Source organism: Podarcis bocagei, assembly GCF_964188305.1.
Source record: "Podarcis bocagei genome assembly, chromosome: 11".
Lineage (NCBI taxonomy): Eukaryota > Metazoa > Chordata > Lepidosauria > Squamata > Lacertidae > Podarcis > Podarcis bocagei.
In genome coordinates, this window is record NC_138136.1 from 518,339 (window position 1) to 540,682 (window position 22,344).

The window sequence follows — 22,344 nt, forward strand, 5'->3', positions numbered from 1 at the left end:
CTATCCGGTCTAACCGGGAAGGGTTAAACACCAACAGGGGGAGCAACCCGAGATGCATATCCCTAGGCGCTCCCCGAGGGGTTACCGCTCGGGGGCGCGCTTTAGGCCCTAGCCTCCGTAGGTTTTGGACAAGGCGTCGCCCCTCGGAGTCCTTTAACAAACTACCCTTCAAGCATTGGGGGAGGTGATGGCGTTCCTCCCCCCCAACCTCATCTGCATGACAATACCCCGGCCAATGCCTACCGCCAAAACCGAGGGAGTTGTGACGATTTGCTACGAGGTAGGCGAAAAAACCAAGTGGCTCACAAAACCAGCCAATTAGCCAAATGGAAAAACTCCTACCAGGCCCCTTGCGGCGACCAGCCGAAGCCCATAGCAAGGTCAGTGGCAAACCTAAAGGGCGGGTGGGTGGGAAACCGCGTGGTCTCCAGGGGTAGAAAGGGGCGAGCCAAGGGCTGCCCCGACCTTAAGTGGCCTTACGAAGGCCCGCCCCTGCCGCCAGCCGATTGGCTGGCGCCACAGGGTATGCTAATTGGGGGAATTCCTGCCTCCCGCGAGGCTGGCGCCAGCCTCGCGAGAGCGAGTGTGGGCGGGGTCGTGATCCCGCAACCCCCCCTCCTCCTGACGATCGGAAGGGGCATTAGTGACAAGGAGATGTCAGACTCCTTTAATAGGAGGATTAATCTACACCATTAATAGGTGTAGGTGTGTGCCATTTTAATGTTTTGTTTATGCCGCTAACATGGCTAAGCAGAGAGAAGAAAAGAAGAAGAATCAACAATATTCTGACAATATACCTGATTTACTGTGGCCCCTACAGAACCTTGAAGCACCATCTGCAGCATTTTGGGATCTGGTGGCACCTGTCTGGTGGCAACAGCCAGTTCAAGCGTTTTCTTTTGCATGTCTTCAATAGCTACTTCAATTGGCATCAAAACAAACTGAAATTACAGAGGGACAGATATGTTGCAACAAAGAAACTGCAAATAACAGTTGCCACAAGGATGACAAGCTGTTTTTATGTGGTTGTTTTTTAAGCCAAAAGTAGATAGCATGGTCTTTCCACTCTCTGCCACTTGATAAAAGACTGGCAAAAGAGTTAAATGGGAGGGAGTTAAATGAACCACTCCCATCAGACAGCTTAAATGAAAGAAGAGTAGGGAAAGCAGAAATGACAATTTTAAGAGTGTCCAGTCCCGCATGCTGTAGCTCAGTTTTTTGTGATTTAATATTTTGTCTCAGTACTACTGCACATTTTATTTTAGTTCTATTGCTTTGGAAGCAGACATTACCTCCTCCTTTTGAATGACATTGATTCTAGTTTTGATGTAGGGGAAAGCATGCATTGTGGTCAAAATGGTCTTCCTCTTATACTGCTCACTCAGTTCTCCTCGTGGCCGTCCATCCCGAGTGAAAGGGGTGGTATACATAAATCGTCGGAGGTTGAAGTTTTTCTCAAAATGGGTCACTCTGTCTTTCATCTCATAGTCATCAAAATAGGGTTCCACAAAGGTAATTTGTATGTAGGCCTGGAAAGACGGGGAAATGGAAAAATGTTTTATATGTAAGCTTATGTCAATAAAAATTATTTAAGCATGAAGCTGAACCTGCAACTGAGAGACATATTATACTACTCACACAACAAACATAAGATGTTTAGATGAAGGTATCCTTCTACAAACAGTCCCTATAAGCAAAGAAGCTTGAAGTGCTGGCTTGCCCCTTGATTTTCCCTCTGGCATCGTAATCACTTGTGCACCAAACTGAGAGCAAGCAAGGCAACTTGTTTCCAGCGGGAGCTTGTCTTTCCAAAGCCAAACAGGACAGCTTCTCCAACTGCCAGGGCTAAATGCTCTAAAGCTGATTTGCACAAGCTCTGCTTGTTGGAGGAGGTGGGAGGAATACCGACCTATCTGAGGACAGCACCCTATATTGCAACCTGGTTTCTTCTCCCCCTCATAAAAATATTGTGGGGTTAAGGGAAGATAAAGAGTTCGAGGCAAACAACAGAAGACAAAAGGTTTTCCCAGGAATGACTGGACAATAGCCTCTGTCAGCTGGGACAGTGTATAGAAGGAGCCAGGTCTTCTTTATTATACACAAGCAGAGAAGAACGGGTGTAGCCAGGATTTATTTATTTATTTATTTATTTATTTATTTATTTATTTATTTATTTATTTATTTATTTATTTGCAGGGTATTACTTTTGTTAGCAGGGGGCAGAACCTAGCTAGCTATCTAGCTATTTAATTAAGTGTTTTTATGTATTTACTTAATTGGGGAGGGAGCGGCACCCTCTGGCTACACCTATGCAGAGAAGTTTGCCATATGAACTGTGTATAATGTGCATCTAGGTTCTAAAGAACTGGACATATATATTGACAGACTGTAGGTATTTTTAGTTCATCCGTCACTCAAGAGTCCCAAGGGAGCAAACAACATTAAAACCACAATTAGCAATAAATATTTAAAACAAAACAAATCAACACCATAACATTAATAACAATTGCAAATTGTTATTAATTAACAGGCTGCAGAGGTAGTGGTGGTGGGAAATAGCACCATGCATTTCATCCCTCCACAAAAGCCTGGGCAAACTTGGTTGGACTGGTCATGTTGTGCGGATGCCTGATTATCGTCTTCCAAAGCAACTACCCTATTCCAAACTTAAAAATGGAAAGCATAATGCTGGTGGTCAACAAAAGAAGTTTAAAGGTCTCAAGGCAAATCTAAAAAAATGTAGTATAAACACCAAAAACTGGGAAACACTGTCCTGTGAGTGCTTCAACTGGAGAGCAGCCTTTACCAAACACCTTTGGGCTTTGAAAATGATTGAACTCAGGACGAAAGGGAGAAACGTGCTAAAGCACATTCGGCAAACCCTCACATCAAATCAACCCAAAAAACAAGGGTTTCGCCCCCACCGTCTCAGATTTTGATGAAACTAGGTGTACACCCTTCCCTTATGGTTGAAAGAAAGCCCCTTAATTTTTCTTACCTCTATCACAAACGGTTTTAACTTTATAGCAAATTTCATGAAATCTGTGTTTCTGTCCCTCTTGAGATCCTCGGCCTTGTGTGCATTTTTTTTCCTTTTTCTCCATAACCAATGATCAGATCTCTTTGAAATTTTACACAGAGCTCAATAACATGATGAGGATTTCAGGAAAAAAATACACCAACACTCAAAAGGTTTTATAAATGCCTTTAAAATGTATAAATGTAGGTTTTTTTGGTGGAAAAACTAGGTTTAGAAAACATAAATTTTCAGCATTAGTGCACGATGTTTTTGATGGTGAAAATCATCTTGCTCTTTCTCCACAAAGAATAAAATTTATGGGTCTCTTATGCCTTGTAACAAAATTTTACATTTTTTGGACATCGTGGGGGGCAAATGGCTACTGGGTACAACTTTCCTACAATCCATAGCTGTAATAGAAAAAAACAATGAAACAAAGTTGTTCATCTTAAAATTTAAAATATTAGTTAAAATATTAGTTATTACCGGGGGGGGGGGGAGTTCAAAAGTGCAGACTTGTTTTTCAGTTTGGGGGTATTTTAAACTATGAAAATTGGCTATATCGTGAAATCAATCTAAAAAAAAATATCGGTCAGAAACTTTAAATGTTGACATGTAAGGAAATAAGACCTAGCAAGAAAATGATTAAAAGAATGTAAAATTATGCATTCTAATTTGAATACATCAAATTAGGCTTAAATTATGTTTTTAAAAAATATTCATTTCAGAAATATAAAAAATATGAGACATTTTAATATGTTTTCTCAGATTGCAGTTCAGAGAAGTCTTTTGTTTATGCTATATGAGGTGAGGGGAGAGACTTCCCCCTGCCTTGCCCCCCACAGGGAGCGCTTATAAGGAAGAACTGGGGGGGGGGGGGGAGAGAGACTCCACCAGGCAAGGCCTTCTTCCACCTTGCAGTCAATCTACTTCTGGTATCAGTGTGGTGTACTCTTATAATTTATCCAATCTTTGATTTTTTGGGTGCTAGTTCTTGCTGTGTTTTTCAACTGGAATAAGATGGAAAATTCAATATGTAGAGAGTTAACTGCTGGTGAATGCCGTAAGTTAACTTTCAGTCACAGAAAGGGGATTGAGAATGTTAATTGTTTAAGCGAAGAGGACAGACAGCTGTTACATTTAAAACTGAAGCTAAAGCTGAAGACTTAGAAACTATTTGCTTACATTAACAAAGTGTATATTTGAAGAAATTTGAATCTCGCCCAAAAAAACCCTACAGGGATCCTTTTAAAAAGCACAAAGGACCAGTCAAAAAATATCTACGCTCTGTAACATTACAGAAGTCTAAAGATTTGTTAGAGACAGGAATTAAAGTAAAGCCAGGCCATAAATTGTGCAGAAGATGTGGACAAATTATTTATAGCAGCGATGTAAATCAAAGTGATGTTGAAGATAGTTGCGTTCAACCTGAAGAAAAGACCTGTTTGGAGAGAAGAGAAGCCATAGAAAAGCTGAACACATCCCTTTAAAATTACATGGTTTACCTGAAACACTGCAAGACATCTTATGGAAAGAGGAAGATAGAAAAGTTTGAGGAAAATATTCATGATAAAATGAAAAAAGTGCTACAGGTTGAAATCCCAACGAAAGAGACTGAAGGAGAGATGGTGATTACAGATAAAGTGAGTGACATGGACAAACTTGTAGAGGTGATGAAATATTCCATAAAATGCAGAAGAAGCAAATCCAGATGCTGACCATTCCTGCTTCTCTTTCATGGCCATGAAGAAAAATTCAATAAACACTTAGTGTATCTGATTATTCAGTTCGCCAGGCACAGAAACATTTTAAAGAGGAATTTTAGCTGAACCAGATCCCAGAGGTGGAAAAAAGCTTCCATCTGAAACTGTAAGCAAGGTTCTAAACTTTTATCACAGTGACGAGCAGTCCAGAATAATGCCAGGATTGAAAGATGTGGTCAGCATTGGTATCATAGGAGTATCATAGGAAGCGGCTAATACTGGGCAGCCTCTGAGAACTGTATGCAGGCTTCAAGAAGGAATATCCCAGTGTTAAAGTAGGTTTCTCAAAGTTTTGTGCTTTGAGTGGTGTTTTTCGCTGGTTCTAGTGGAGCCCACAATATATGTGTGTGTACCATTCTCAATGGATTTCCACAGATCGAATACACGTGATCAAAACCACTTCAGCATTAGATGAGTTCATTGATGATTTAACAGACAAAATAGAACTTTGATTCCTTTCATAGCAAAGTCACAGTCTTCCTTCCTTAAAAATTTAAAAGAAAACCTTCCATCACACACTGCTGTTATTCTATTAGATTTCAGTGAAAACTGTTCATTCATCATCCAATATAAGGTACAAGGACTTCTGATTCTTGTACTTTGCATCCTGTAGAGGTGCATTATAAAAGCCCAGATGGAGAGAAGTTGATCTTATCCCATTGCATTGTTTCTGATGATTTAAAGCATGATGTGAATACAGTATACAAAACTCAAGAATATAATTTTCCTCACATCAAACAGATACATTACTTTAGTGACGGCTGTGCAGCACACTACAAAAATAAGTTCAACTTCCTAAATCTCTGTCATCATCAGGAAGATTTCCAAATAAACGCACAGTAGTCTTTCTTTGCTAGTCATGGCAAGTCAGAATGCAACGGTATTGGTGGAACTGCTAGAAAAGAGAGTCTTGACAAGCAATTACTACTCCAAAAACATTTTTTTATTTCTGTGGAAAAAAAAATATGAAAAGGTCAAATTCCATTATATTGCAAGGGAAGACATGGACATAATCCGCTCTTCCTTCAAAATCCATTTCAGAGACGTGCACACACTCCCTGGAACTCGCAATTTCCACAACTTTAAACCACATACAGGCAAAATTGAAGCAAGAATGAGCATTGGTAAAGAGCCCTCCCTCACTTTCAACCTGAGGAGCCTCCCCAAACTTTCTGTGAATGCTGATGATCTGTATCCTGGATGTTTTGTCGCTTGCAAGTATGATCATTTGTGATACTTTGGAATGATATCAGAGATTAATCAAGACAAGGGAGATGCTTTGTAAAATTTCTTCAACCAAATGGACCTTCACCTTCATTCTGCTGGCCTAGCCATGACGATTCTTGTGCAATACCATTTCCTCATATGCTTGGTATTGTACAACGCCCCCCCCCCCAGACAATAACTGGCAGAAGATACTTCTTTCCCAATGAGTGTATGGCATTGAAAATGAAAAGCTTACAGGTGATACCAAGGCTACAGCAAGGAAACTGAGGAGAATTGAACTTGTAACATAATCAACTGTGAGAATAGCATAATCTGTTATGGTAATTTTTTACTTTAGTTTAATTGTTGTCCTTACTGCTATAAAACTGCCTCATTGTGAATTACGCCTCAGTATATTTAACATAAATGTTAAAAAGTCTCCATGCATCTATTAATTCAAGATGGCACAAAAATATCATTCTCCCCGCCCCCCTTAAGACAGACATGTCTTTGTATGCAATAATATTCTGAAAAACAAATTGGGGATCATGTAATGTTGCAAAATTGAATATATTGTACAACACCCACAGACAATAACTGGTGTTGTACAAAATTGATTACACTCTTTTAATCTTTTTCTTGCTACGTCTTATTTCTTGCTACGTCTTATTTCTTGCTACGTCTTATTTCCTTACATGTCAACATGTAAGTTTCTGACCGATTTTTAAAAATTAATTTCACGATATAGCCAATTATCATAGTTTTAAAAACAAGTCTGCATTTTTGAAAAAAACCCTGTACAGTGGTTACATACGCTTCAGTTTACATACACTTCAGGTTACAGACTCCGTTAACCCAGAAATAGTACCTCAGGTTAAGAACTTTGCTTCAGGATGAGAACAGAAATCGTGCTCTGGCGGTGCGGCAGCAGCCGGAGGCCCCATTAGCTAAAGTGGTGCTTCAGGTTAAGAACAGTTTCAGGTTAAGAACGGACCTCCGGAATGAATTAAGTACTTAACCCGAGGTACCACTGTAATAACTAATATTATTTTAAATTTTAAGATGAACGGTTTCAGATTGAGACAGGTTTAACAGTGGTCAAGAAGGTTAAATATTTGGGGATAAACATGACAGCTAAAAATGGGAACTTGTTTAAAGACAATTATGAAAAATGTTGGACGAGGTTAAAAAGGATTTAGAAATATGGTCAAATCTGAAGCTTTCCTTGTTGGGCCAAATTGCTGTTATAAAGATGGATGTACTGCCAAGAATGTTATTTTTGTTCCAATCATTACAAATTTTAGACAAGATGGATTGTTTCAAGAAGTGGCAGAGAGACATCTCTAGATTTGTCTGGCAGGGCAAAAAGCCCAGAATAAAATTTAAAATATTAACTGATGTAAAAGAAAGAGGGGGGTTTGCCCTGCCAGACCTTAAACTCTACTATGAATCAGCAGCTTTCTGCTGGTTGAAAGACTGGCTACTTCTTGAGAACACTGACATTTTGGATCTAGAAGGTTTTAATAATGTTTTTGGGTGGCACGCATACTTGTGGTACGGCAAAGTTAAAGCTCATAAAGCATTTAAAAACCATATTGTCAGGAGAGCACTGTTTAATGTTTGGACAAGGTATAAGGAATTACTTGAAAATAAAACCCCAAGGTGGTTGTCACCAATGGAGGCGAAGGCTCAGAAAAGGCCCAATATGGAGGCCAAATGGCCAAAATATTGGGAGATTTTGGAGCAAGGAGGAGACAAATTGAAATTGCAGAGTTTTGAGAAACTAAAAGATAGAGTGCGAGATTGGTTTCATTATTACCAAATAAGAGAAGCATACAATTTGGACAAAAAAATTGGCTTCCAGGTGGAAAAATCAAAGTTGGAAACAGAACTGTTAGAACCCAAAACTAAGATTTTGTCAAAGATGTATAACTTACTGTTGAAATGGAATACTCAGGATGAAATGGTGAAATCTGCTATGATTAAATGGGCACAGGATGTTGGTCATAACATTATGTTTGCTGACTGGGAACAGTTGTGGACCACAGGTATGAAATTTACGGCATGTAATGCCCTAAGAGAGAATTTTATGAAAATGATTTACAGGTGGTACATGACACCAGTCAAGCTTGCAAAAATCTATCATTTGCCCGATAATAAATGTTGGAAATGTAAAGAAACTGAAGGTACATTCTTTCACCTTTGGTGGACGTGCCCAAGGATTAAGGCTTTCTGGGAAATGATATATAATGAACTGAAAAAGGTATTTAAATATACCTTCTTGAAGAAACCAGAGGCCTTTCTCCTGGACGTGATCGGCCAATTGGTGCCAAAGAAGGATAGAACTTTCTTTATGTACGCCACAACAGCAGCAAGAATACTCATTGCAAAGTATTGGAAGACACAAGATCTACCCACCCTGGAAGAATGGCAGATGGAATTGGCAGAAATGACTGGCAGAATCCAAGATCAGGGAGAAGAGGCGGTGGAAGAAGAATGGAAAAAATTTAAAGACTATTTACAGAAATACTGTAAAATTAATGAATGTTAAAGGGATGTTGGATTGAAAACAAGCGGTGTTGGTAAAAAGATTAACAAGAATATGTAAATATGGATTGACAATGGTGGAAAATATATATTTATTATAGGTTAAGATGCTGAGTAAGGATAAATGATAGAGGGTAAGGACTTGCTGAATTAAATATCTGAACTGGAATACAAAAAGGGAGGTGTGAGGAGGTCAGGAAACTAGTAAATGAAGTATAAGATATGAAATTATTGATTTCTTTTCTTTTCTTTTTTTCATGTTAACTGTTTTCTATTTTGTATTTTTCATGTGTTTTGCTTTTGTTTTTTGTAACTCTTTTTTATTTTATTAGGGTTATTCTCTGTCTTTATTTTTTAAGTTTAAACTTTGAAATTTTCTAATGTCTGTAAAACTTTAATAAATATTACTTTAAAAATTTTTTTTAAGATGAACAACTTTGTTTCATTATTTTTTTCTATTACAGCTATGGATTGTAGGAAAGTTGTACACAGTAGCCATTTGCCCCCCACAATGTCCAAAAAATGTAAAATTTTGTTACAAGGCATAAGAGACCCATAAATTTGTGGGTCTCTTTGTGGAGAAAGAGCATCTCTTTGCAATAATTTTCACCATCAAAAACTTTTAATTACATCGTGCGCTAATGCTGAAAATTTATGTTTTCTAAACCTAGGTTTTATAAAACCTTTTGAGTGCCGGAGTATTTTTTCCTGAAATCCTCATCATGTTATTGAGCTCTGTGTAAAATTTCAAAGATCATTGGTTATGGAGAAAAAAGAATAAAATGAACACAAGGCCGAGGATCTCAAGAGGGACAGAAACACAGATTTCATGAAATTTTGAAGTGCTATAAAATTAAAACCGTTTGAGATAGAGGTAAAAAAAATTAAGGGGCTTTCTTTCAACCATAAGGGAAGGGTGTACACCAAGTTTCATCAAAATCCGAGACGGTGGGTGGCATTGAACTGATGTAGAATGACCCCATGATCAACCCAGAAACCAATGTCCCCACGTATGGATCCAGAATTGGCCTCCAGTCACGTATGGACTCACTGTTAAAATTCGGCCATGAGTGAACACAGAAGGAGGAGGACGAGGAGGAGGCTCAGGTAAGAGGCATACCTGATACAACCAAATCCAATCCAATCAGGGCTCTCTCTTTTGAGAAGGTATTTCTATAATATGTTCATGGGCATAGCCAGGATTTTCTTCTTCGGAGGTCATCCAAGCTTTTTGGGGGAGATTATGGGTAAAAATTCCCCCCAATAGAGTCACGGTCCAGGTCGTAGGCAGCAGCATTCAAGATCTGACACACCGGGACCAGGGTAATAATGGCAGCAGTTCAATGGAGGACGAAAACCCAATGAGGCTTGAACCCAGGAACAGAAACTGGAACAGGAGGAGGCACTGGAGCAAGGCCAGGAGCAGGAACTGGCAGCAGCTGGGTATAAACCCCGTTGCTGTGGCAAAGAACCAGGGCACAATGCTGGCCTTGCATCTCTTGATCTGGCCACCCTTGCCAGGCCGCACCGACTCCTCACTGGGCTCAGGGCCTGGCCCCTGCAAATACTCATGGTACTCCATATGAAAGGAATACATTATGGGGGCAGGCTTTTGTTAGGAGGGGCAACTTCAGTTAATTAAGTATTTTTAATGCTTTTCAATACTTTTTGAGGATGGGGGGGGGTACTACACCCATGAATATGTTTCACCATTTTTATCTACTGTACATATTTAGCCAAGTCTTATGTTCTTACTCCCAGTGGTTAAATAAAGACAAGCACAGGCCCCTGCATGATTTTATGAATAATAATAATAATAATAATAATAATAATAATAATAATAATAATAATAATAATAATAATAATTTATTTATATCCCGTCCTCCCTGGCCGAAGTGCAGAGGCTTTATACTGCAAATGGGTTGTTCAGATAAAATGTTTGTTTTTGTGCATTTGGCATATGAGCTTCCACACGTTCCTGTTTGTTCAGTTGTGGATATTCCCCCACTTGGCATCAGACAGTGGAATTTGACAATGTTTCAGGAGGTGTTTTTTCCTTTTTCTTTTTTAGCTCTCTTCCACACTTGTTCTTCCTCTGTGCATGTACACCTTTGAATTTCCACCTCCTCAGGAAGTGTGCAAGACTGCCAATGTTACCAGCCTTATTTATCACAATGGGCTAAAGGGAGGCTTGTTTTGGAGTGGGGCCAAGGGCAATATCTATTTCTATTTGGTTTTTAGTTTAATACAGAGATTAATACATTAATTAATAGTTTAATACAGAGATAAATTTCTTTATATATATAAAAAAGCCCAATGTACTGTGTACAGTAATCCCCCAGATGTCCTCTGTGGAAAACTCAGAAGAACATTTCTCCTAACCGGGTTGTTGAAACTCAAGCATGTCTTCAGCATGCCACAAATGGCAAAAACAGGAATGCTTGTACTGCTGGAAACAAAATGGCTAGGTTGTGCTCAAGTGATGATCAAAAGGAAGAAGGGGTGTGGCACCAGAGGCTATCCACTGAAGCCTCACCACATTGGACAAACCCCACTCTCCCCAAGTGCACTACAGAGTTTCCACATCAGCAGCGACTGAAGGTGTCTAACTGGATTCAGGTTAGATTTTTTTAAAAAAAATGGCTGGCATTTTTATGATCATAGAATTTAGAGTTGGAAGGGACCATGAGAGTCATCAAGACAGTGTCATATGGACACTGCAAAAACCTATATAGCTCTAATTGGACTTACCCAGTGAAAGCAAAGCTGTGGAATTGTCAATTAAATGCTTGTATTCAATCATGGTGAAAGAGTATGAGAGAAGGGATGTACCTGTTTAACTCTTCCTTTAAACCTAGCCAAAGCAAATCTATATATGGCTATGATTACATATTTTTGTCAAATGTGTATAATCAATTCCAGGTTTAGACTTCAGTTTTATGGTTGTAAAATGTAAGAATGCTCAATACAGAATTCCTAGCTCAATGGTAATAAAGGAAGAAATGCCTTCCATACCTTACTGGGATCTAGCTTGCTCTTGTCAACTGGAGTAGAATCTTTAATCACTACAATGCGATCCTCCCCAAAACACTGACCATAAAAGCCCTGAAAAGGAAAACAAGATTATGGCTGAGGAGCTTTTTTGTTTACAGTCCTTTTTAATGTACTTAGTTGGGTCTACAAGTTGTAAAAAAGATGAGATTATTAACTGAAGATAGCTTTACAACTAAACACTAGTTTTCACAAAGAAAAAGGTCACATATAAATGTTGCAGGTTTCAGTCCTGCCATGTGGAAAAGAGTGAAACCTGAAAGTGAAACCAACTGTGTTCCTGCAACACACTAAGACAAATTGGCGAATGTGAGAAGAGCTCGCTGCCTCTTTTCTCTTGCTCAATCCTTTTAGCTGCTGTGCAACCACTTGTTACAGCTAGTGGTTAGTGAGGAGAAAGCATAGCTGCAACTCCTGGTTCTCATGACACACTAAGCCAAACTCTGGCTTTGCTTAGCATGGTGCAGAAGCAAAATAAATAAATAACAAAGAGGAGTAAAGCAGCTGTATGGGGGGGGGGCTGCATGTTTGTGAAATCCTGCTACGTGAAGGTTTGGCTTCATGTGTCATGTGAACTAGGCCATAATCTTGCTACAGACATTCTTCAAAACACATATCAGTCTATGGTCAGAACACTGCAGGCTGCCCTTAACAATTTGGTTTATATTTGATGCCTCCCCTGATGGCTGGAATTCCACTTCCCACCCCCAAGCATTCTAGCCCCATAGAGGGGATTTTAATTCTAATCACAGTAGGAATAGATAAACCTCCCCACCCCCATAAGCTCTTTCTCCCTCCGCAACTGTAATGAATAAAGGCAGCTACTTGCCATGCACTAGTCATACATAAAGTATGACCCTGAGTCCTCCATCAGTAAATTAGAAATGGCAACGCCACCTTGGTTGTACAAATTACTGTGATTGTGTATATGAACTACTTAGAATGTTCAAAAAGTGGAATAGAAATGCTAAATATTATCATCATCCAAGCTAAAAATACCAGAGTTGCCACACTGGTTGTACTACTTGGCCATTTAGATTAAATCTACTCCAAAGGTACCAAGCACAACACCATAAGCAAAAGATTAAGCAATTTCAACAATGGATTTGCTCTAAAGAGTTCACAGTGGCAAACTCCCTTTGTGCACTGACAACCTAATCTAGGTTTATGGGGAAGAAAAGTATGTCAGTACGTTGCTTAAACATGTTGAGGAAAGTTGAAGATGGAGCCAGAGTTCCTCAGAAGATCAGGACATGGAAGAGGAAAGGGCAGTTGCACCTCCAATTGATTGGGACAAAGATTCAAAGGTGAATTTGCAAAAGCCCTGCTAGTTAGAGCAAGTAGGAGCAGTTAACTGCACTCTAGGAACTGCAATAGAGGCTTTTTACCCCCACAAGAGAACAATCATTATCACACACACTGCATGAACATAGTCAAAATAAAAAAATTCCTTCCTGTAGCACCTTAAAGACCAACTAAGTTAGTTCTTGGTATAAGCTTTCGTGTGCATGCACACTTCTTCAGATACACTGCATAGAAGGCACAACACAAAGTTGTGGCTGAATTTATGAATTCCACCCCCATGATCCAAATCCTGAAACTCCCAACAGAATCTGAAAGGGTTTTATGTTTCCATGGGGATTTTTTTGGAAATAATCTGTTCCTCTACATCCATCCATGAGGCACAGAAGTATGGCTACTAGAGGGGATGAATATGTGATGAAAACATGTGCTTTTCCCTTTCAGCCTCACTCATTTGGGGAATAATGGATGCAGAAGTGCCTTCCTGTCAAAAGCTTCCCACTCATCTCCACCATCAACACATCTTATCCACCTCATCCTGGTCAGGATGACAATAAGTGCAGGATATTGTAGAGGTATATTTGTCACACTGCTGTGACACCAGATAGCACTGGAAATTATAGTGCTGGATTACTTCCCATTTGGAAAGGCTCTTTTTTCTTTTTCTTTTCTTTTTTCTTTTTTGCAAACTGCCAGGCTCTGAAGGTTAACTAGAGAAGTGAATTGTGGAGTGTTTATCTGCATTATCTCTTTCATTCCCTGTCATTTTAGGTATAGATGTTATTCCTCTTTGAATGCTATCCTTTTGCCATGATGTCCTAACGTTTACAGAAGTATAACCACTTACCTCCAGTCTATGAGAAATCTCAGGAAGTTTGGTAATAGCAGGCTCTTTGTAAACAAATTCCTGTTCATCTAAATCTCCAAATATGGCTCCATAGAAGCCAACACGGAAGTAAGTGCCAAACATTCTCTTCTGACCCTGTTTGATGAATATGAAGTCACTAAATTTCAATTTCTTTTCATAGCTTTCTATTTTTGTGCAGTGATGAAATTAATTTTTATGGTAATTTATACATTTGTGTTTGTTATTCTACAAAGCAGCTGTATCTTAGTAGAACTAAGCATAATTAAAAGAAACCAAGAGAAATAGATATGGTCTGTAAATTAAAGATTTAAGCAAACTTGAAAAAGCTTTTCTACATCACAAGAGCAACAAACACTATATGTCCAAGTAGACAAATAGAAGAAGAGAAGATGAAGGAAGACATCAGCAGAAGAAATAAAACTTGGGCAGAACCCACTGGCTTGCCCTCCTATACAAGCCCCATCGCACTCCTCCTGTTTGATTTAAATTGAGCTTGCAGGTAAGCACCTCCCAGTGTGCTTTGCCCATTCTCCTAAAATAAAAACATTGTCAGACATAAGGGTTGCCCTGTTTCTCTTCTTAACTATTAATGTCCATTTGCACTCAGATACTGCCTATAATTTAAAATCTTGCATCAGTATAGTATTGAATTGCTAGCTATCTTTGAAGGAGCTCCACAAGCACAGAAGACACTCTTTGTTGCTGTCAAAAAGGCTTATTTGCACACATGGACTGATTTAGTGAAGCTATGTGAATGTTGATGCACTCCCATCACTCTTTTGCATTCTCTGATGCATGTGCAAAGCCACTTCCTTTCTGGAAGATCCTGATCTTGTGTAATTTAGGATTATGCCAGTTGACTATATATAGGTGAAACAGATTACCACTTACTACATGAGTGTCATGAAGCATGTCCTGCTTCATAGCTTCAATCATGGGGAGAGCTGGTTATTTGTTCACAGTAGCCTTACAGTTCAGTTTAAGTCACCATATGGAATATCTCTACGCAGGGACTGAGAAGTAGGCATCATAACAAATGGTGGTTTGAAGAGTCATAAAAGCACTAGGCTATGATTCTGTCCCCCTTCATGGATCACTGCCTTGCCGTGGCAAAGGGGCTTGAATAACTCAGAGAAACTATGAACTATGCCGAGCAGGGTACCCAAGATGAACAGGTCATAGTGGAGAGTTTTGACCAAACGTGATCCACCTGGAGGAGGAACCGGCAAGCCACTCCAGTATCCCTGCCAAGAAAACTCCATGGACAAAGACAACAGGCATATAAAAGTTATGACACTGGAAGATGAGCCCCTCAGGTCGGAAGGTGTCCAACGTGCTACTGGGGAAGAGCGGAGGACAAGTAGATCCAGAGCTGATGAAGCGGCTGGGCCAAAGCCAAAAGGACGCTCAGTTGCGGATATGCCTGGAAGCGAAAGGAAAGTCTAATGCTGTAAAGAAAAATATTGCATAGGAACCTGGAATGTAAGAACCATGAACCTGGGTAAGTTGGATGTGGTCAAAAATGAGATGGCAAGAATAAATATTGACATCCTGGGCATCAGTGAACTAAAATGGACGGGAATGGGCGAATTCAGTTCGGATGACTATCATATCTACTACTGTGGTCAAGAAACCCATAAAAGAAATGGAGTGGCCCTCATAGTCAACAAAAGAGTGGCGAAAGCTGTACTGGGATGCAATCTCAAAAATGACAGAATGATCTTGATACGAATCCAAGGCAGACCTTTTAACATCACAGTAATCCATGTTTATGCACCAACTACTGGTGCTGAAGAAACTGAAATCGACCAATTCTATGAAGACTTACAACACCTTATAGAAGTGACACCAAAGAAGGATGTTCTTCTCATTATAGGGGATTGGAATGCTAAAGTAGGGAATCAAGAGATAAAAGGAACAACTGGCAAGTTTGGCCTTGGAGATCAAAACGAAGCAGGGCAAAGGCTAATAGAGTTCTGTCAAGAGAACAAGCTGGTCATCACAAACACGCTTTTCCAACAACACAAGAGACGACTCTACAGATGGACATCACCAGATGGGCAACATCGAAATCAGATTGATTATATTCTCTGCAGCCAAAGATGAAGAACCTCTATACAGTCAGCAAAAACAAGACCTGGAGCTGACTGTGGCTCGGATCATCAGCTTCTTATAGCAAAATTCAAGCTTAAACTGAAGAAAGTAGGAAAAACCACTGGGCCGGTAAGATACAATCTAAACCAAATCCCTTATGAATACACAGTGGAAGTGAGGAACAGGTTTAAGGATTTAGATTTGGTGGACAGAGTGCCTGAAGAGCTATGGGTGGAGGCTCGCAACATTATATAGGAGGCAGCAACTAAAACCATCCCAATGAAAAAGAAATGCAAGAAAACAAAGTGGCTGTCCAACGAGGCCTTACAAATAGCGGGGGAGAGAAGGCAAGCAAAATGCGAGGGAGATAGTGAAAGATACAGGAAATTGAATGCAGATTTCCAAAAAATAGCAAGGAGAGACAAGAAGGCCTTCTTAAACGAGCAATGCAAAGAAATAGAGGAAAACAACAGAATGGGAAGAACCAGAGATCAAGAAAATCGGAAATATGAAAGGAACATTTCGTACAAAGATTACCATAATAAAGGACAAAAGTGGTAAGGACCTAACAGAAGCAGAAGACATCAAGAAGAGGTGGCAAGAATACACAGAGGAACTATACCAGAAAGATATGGATGGCTCGTACACCCCAGGTAGTGTGGTTGCTGACCTTGAGCCAGACATCCTGGAGAGTGAAGTCAAATGGGCCTTAGAAAGCACTGCAAATAACAAGGCCAGTGGAAGTGATGGTATTCCAGCTGAACTATTTAAAATTTAAAAATATGATGCTGTTAAGGTGCTACACTCAATATGCCAGCAAGTTTGGAAAACTCAGCAGTGGCCAGAGGATTGGAGAAGATCAGTCTACATCCCAATCCCAAAGAAAGGAAGTGCCAAAGAATGCTCCAACTACCGCACAATTTCACTCATTTCACACGCTAGCAAGGTTATGCTTAAAATTCTACAAGGAAGGCTCAAGCAGTATGTGGACCGAGAACTCCCAGAAGTGCAAGCTGGATTTAGAAGAGGCAGGGGAACCAGAGACCAAATTGCAAACATGCGCTGGATTATGGAGAAAGCTAGAGAGTTCCAGAAAGACATCTACTTCTGCTTCATTGACTATGCAAAAGCCTTTGACTGTGTCGACCACAGCAAACTATGGCAAGTTCTTAAAGAAATGGGAGTGCCTGATCACTTCATCTGTCTCCTGAGAAATCTCTATGTGGGACAAGAAGCTACAGTTAGAACTGGATATGGAACAACTGATTGGTTCAAAATTGGGAAAGGAGTACGACAAGGCTGTATATTGTCTCCCTGCTTATTTAACTTATATGCAGAATTCATCATGCGAAAGGCTGGGCTGGATTAATCCCTAGCCGGAATTAAGATTGCTGGAAGAAATATCAACAATCTCAGATATGCAGATGACACAACCTTGATGGCAGAAAGTGAGGAGGAATTAAAGAACCTTTTATTGAGGGTGAAAGAGGAGAGCGCAAAATATGGTCTGAAGCTCAACATCAAAAAAACGAAGATTATGGCCACTGGGACCATCACCTCCTGGCAAATAGAAGGGGAAGAAATGGAGGCAGTGAGAGATTTTACTTTCTTGGGTTCCATGATCACTGCAGATTAAAAGACGCCTGCTTCTTGGGAGAAAAGCAATGACAAACCTAGACAGCATCTTAAAAAGTAGAGACATCACCTTGACAACAAAGGTCCGTATAGTTAAAGCTATGGTTTTCCCAGTAGTGATGTATGGAAGTTAGAGCTGGACCATAAAGGAGGCTGATCGCCGAAGAATTGATGCTTTTGAATTATGGTGCTGGAGGAGACTCTTGAGAGTCCCATGGACTGCAAGAAGATCAAACGTATCCATTCTGAAGGAAATCAGCCCTGAGTGCTCACTGGAAGGACAGATCGTGAAGCTGAGGCTCCAAGACTTTGGCCACCTCATGAGAAGAGAAGACTCCCTGGAAAAGACCCTGATGTTGGGAAAGATGGAGGGCACAAGGAGAAGGGGACGACAGAGGATGAGATGGTTGGATGGTGTTCTTGAAGCTACCAGCATGAGTTTGACCAAACTGCAGGAGGCAGTGGAGGACAGAAGTGCCTGGCGTGTTCTGCTCTATGGGGTCACGAAGAGTCGGACACGACTAAATGACTAAACAACAACAATGATTCTGTCTCAAATTTTGTGGGAAGGACTGCAGCTCTGTGGTAGAGTGCACACTTTATTTGCAAATGGTGCAGGTTCAATCCTTGGGGTTTCGATATAGGGTAAGACTCCTGCCTGAAACCTTGGAAAGCCACTATCAGTGACCGTCAATGATACTGAGCTAGATGGATCAATGGTCTGACATGAGATAAGGCAGCTTATGCTGTGTTCAATTTCATTGCACATAAATCCCATTACAACCAAGGGGACTTCAATATGCATAACTGACTGAAGAATAGGAAAGCATATATTCTAAGGGGAGTTAATGTTAAACATGACTTGCTCAGTGAAAAGGCAAAACTTTACTCATCCAATATAACATATTGCTGTTGCTAATTTAATTTCTGGCTTTATTTCTCTTACAACACACAGTTACAAGAGATTGATTCAGTTGATCAATCAATCAATCAATCAATCAATCAATCAATCAATGTTTATTATGGCAAACAGACAGCATATTAAACCAGAATTTCTGCATAATTCTCTACATAAGCAATAAAAACGATCAATATGGGATTTAACAATCAATATACTAATTGAATGTACTTGAAATATGTGTCCAGACAAATACAACATCATAAAAGTTTAAAAGAATAAGAGATTTAACTGAGAACCATATAACAATTTATGCAGCTGTGTAATCGTTTGCTTTCTGTGACTTATGACTATCGCATAAAATCTAGCTACATTTCTAGTACCATACAAATTCCAGTCAGACAAGAGGTAATTTAAATAGTATTTCTCTGCCTTTCTAAATTTGGGGATGGTCAAATTTGTCAAATATTTGGTAGGTACTGGAGCCAATCTGTTTGTCCTGAGTGTGGGACAATCAGCTTGGGCTAAGTGGTTTTGAAGTTCAATATCCTTGGGTTAGGATATTGTTGATGGAAAAACCAAAAATGAATAATTTAGTATTTAACTGGGGTAAAAACAATCGGTCCATGTGTCCTTTTAGTCAGCAAGGAAAAGAGTCCTCTGTGCTTGTGGAGCTCCTTCAAAGATAGCTAGCAATTCTATACTATACTATGCTGATGCAAGACTTTAAAATATAGGCAGTATCTGAGTTACACCATGAAGTGCAAATTGACATTAATAGTAGTTAAGAAGAGAAACAAGGGAGTTTTGTACTACAGATTGTCTTATATTCATGATCAACAAATGCTGCAGCTAACATACCTTATTTATGATGCTCTCAAAGGCTTTCTGAAGTTTACTGTGAGTGGAAGAAAGTTTCCTGAAATCTCGATGTGCTTCTAAGATGGGGGTGACAATCTTGTAGACCTCATTCACAGTTTCACACAGTCCTCCCTTGCGTGAAGATATAAAATTAAAACCGGTGTCAAGTCTCTGATGACATAGACAGATTTTCAACAACAAGCTGACAGGGATTGCTTAACCCTTTTCACACCTACTATTTTTCTACTGTTGTTGCACCTTCTGGAACATGGGAGTTCCAGATTCATGTTTATCCTTGCAAACAAAGAAGCAGGCTGTCAGTTGCGCCATTATAGTTTTGTCAGCCAGCTCAAACAATAGAGGAAGGCAAGGTAAAAGTGGCTAAATAAATGAATAAAAGTCCTCTCAAATCCTGACACAAGCATGGCCCTAGAGCATAGCTTTCCAAACTTTTCATGCTGGTGACACATTTTTTAGACATGCAACATTTTGTGACAAGGTAATTCAGTTTTACTAGAAAACCAGAGGTTAAACTAATCCCTTTCCAGCTTTTTTCTGGGGGACACACAGATCCCTAAACATTTTATGAATCTTTGTACTTTTGTCCATTTACTGTATTTATTTTCCCCGATTTGAACTATAAAATGGTGATTTTCTTGAGTCAAAATGAGAGTACCCCTAAACATTTTTTTTGAAAGCACTAGTGGGGAGTGTGTGAGGAGAACCAGAGCTTACAGGGTTAACAGCTCATGGGGTGACGTCATAGAATCATAGAATCATAGAATTGGAAGAGACCACAAGGGCCATCGAGTCCAACCCCCTGCCAAGCAGGAAACACCATCAGAGCACTCCTGACATATGGTTGTCAAGCCTCTGCTTAAAGACCTCCAAAGTAGGAGACTCCACCACACTCCTTGGCAGCAAATTCCACTGTCAAACAGCTCTTACTGACAGGAAGTTCTTCCTAATGTTTAGGTGGAATCTTCTTTCTTGTAGTTTGGATCCATTGCTCCGTGTCCGTTTCTCTGGAGCAGAAGAAAACAACCTTTCTCCCTCCTCTATGTGACATCCTTTTATATATTTGAACATGGCTATCATATCACCCCTTAACCTCCTCTTCTCCAGGCTAAACATGCCCAGCTCCCTTAGCCGTTCCTCATAAGGCATCGTTTCCAGGCCTTTGACCATTTTGGTTGCCCTCCTCTGGACACGTTCCAGTTTGTCAGTGTCCTTCTTGAACTGTGGTGCCCAGAACTGGACACAGTACTCCAGGTGAGGTCTGACCAGAGCAGAATACAGTGGCACTATTACTTCCCTTGATCTAGATGCTATACTCCTATTGATGCAGCCCAGAATTGCATTGGCTTTTTTAGCTGCCGCGTCACACTGTTGGCTCATGTCAAGTTTGTGGTCAACCAAGACTCCTAGATCCTTTTCACATGTACTGCTCTCAAGCCAGGTGTCCCCCATCTTGTATTTGTGCCTTTCATTTTTTTTGCCCAAGTGCAATACTTTACATTTCTCCCTGTTAAAATTCATCTTGTTTGTTTTTGCCCAGTTCTCTAATCTGTCAAGGTCGTTTTGAAGTGTGATCCTGTCCTCTGGGGTGTTAGCCACCCCTCCCAGTTTGGTGTCATCTGCAAATTTGATCAGGATGCCCTTGAGTCCATCATCCAAGTCGTTGATAAAGATGTTGAATAAGACCGGGCCCAAGACAGAACCCTGTGGCACCCCACTAGTCACTCTTCTCCAGGATGAAGAGGAACCATTGATGAGCACCCTTTGGGTTCGGTCAGTCAGCCAGTTACAAATCCATTGAGTGGTAGCATAGTCAAGACCACATTTTACCAGTTTCTTTACAAGAATATCATGGGGCACCTTGTCAAATGCCTTGCTGAAATCAAGGTAGGCTACATCCACTGCGTTCCCTTCATCTACCAGGCTTGTAATTCTGTCAAAAAACGAGATCAGGTTAGTCTGACATGACTTATTTTTCAGAAATCCATGCTGACTATTGGTGATCACAGCATTCCTTTCTAGGTGCGCACAGACTGTTTGCTTAATGATCTGCTCCAGAATCTTCCCTGGTATTGATGTCAGACTGACTGGGCGGTAATTATTTGGGTCCTCTCTTTTCCCCTTTTTGAAAATAGGGACAACATTTGCCCTCCTCCAGTCTGCCGGGACTTCGCCTGTTCTCCAGGAATTCTCAAAGATGACTGCCAGTGGTTCTGAGATCACATCTGCCAGTTCTTTTAATACTCTTGGATGCAGTTCATCTGGCCCTGGAGACTTGAATACATCTAAACTGGCCAAGTATTCTTGTACTATCTCCTTAGTTATTCTGGGCTGTGTTTCCTTTGCTGAATCATTTGCTCCAAATTCTTCAGGTCGGGCATTGTTTTCCTTATCGGAGAAGACTGAGGCAAAGAAGGCATTGAGGAGTTCAGCCCTTTCTGTGTCCCCTGTTTGCATTTCACCATCTTCTCCTATGAGTGACCCCACTGTTTCTTTGCTCTTCCTTTTGCTACGAACATACCCATAGAAGCCTTTTTTGTTGCTTTTAACCTCTCTAGCAAGCCTGAGTTCATTCTGTGCTTTAGCTTTTCTGACTTTGTGTCTACACGTGCTGGCTATTTGTTTGAATTCCTCTTTGGTGGTTTCCCCCCTTTTCCATTTTTTGTACACATCCTTTTTTAATCTTAACTCAGTTAAAAGTTCTTTAGATAGCCACCCTGGCTTCTTTAGGCACCTTCCATGTTTCCCTCTCATTGGTATTGCCTGACGTTGTGCTTTTAGTATCTCCCTCTTAACAAACTCCCAGCCATCATGAACTCCCTTTCCTTTTAGTATTACTGTCCATGGGATCTCACCCAGCACTTCCCTAAGTTTTATGAAGTCGGCTTTCTTAAAGTCAAGAAATTGAGTCCTAGTATGCTTGGCTGCTCCTTTCCGCTGTATAGTAAACTTCAGAAGAGCATGATCACTCGCGCCTGATGATCCTTCCACTTCTACCCCACTAACCAGGTCATCAACATTGGTTAGGACCAGATCTAAAATGGCTGTTCCTCTTGTTGCTTCTCCCACTTTCTGGACAATG

At 40.2% G+C, this 22,344-nt stretch overlaps 1 protein-coding gene across 4 annotated transcripts in view; it reads right to left on the reverse strand.

Moving 5' to 3' along the window:
* The window catches only part of DOCK8 (dedicator of cytokinesis 8), a 158,952-nt gene that overhangs the window by 2,674 nt on the left and 133,934 nt on the right, over positions 1–22,344 (reverse strand). For all 4 annotated transcript variants that reach the window (XM_081213510.1, XM_081213509.1, XM_081213508.1 and 1 more), the window contains 5 exons: positions 19,245–19,376; positions 13,736–13,870; positions 11,551–11,640; positions 1,293–1,529; positions 798–941 (listed from right to left, as the gene is read on the reverse strand). In XM_081213510.1, the coding sequence (XP_081069636.1) occupies positions 798–941; positions 1,293–1,529; positions 11,551–11,640; positions 13,736–13,870; positions 19,245–19,376 (738 nt within the window). The remainder of the gene's footprint in view (positions 1–797; positions 942–1,292; positions 1,530–11,550; positions 11,641–13,735; positions 13,871–19,244; positions 19,377–22,344) is intronic.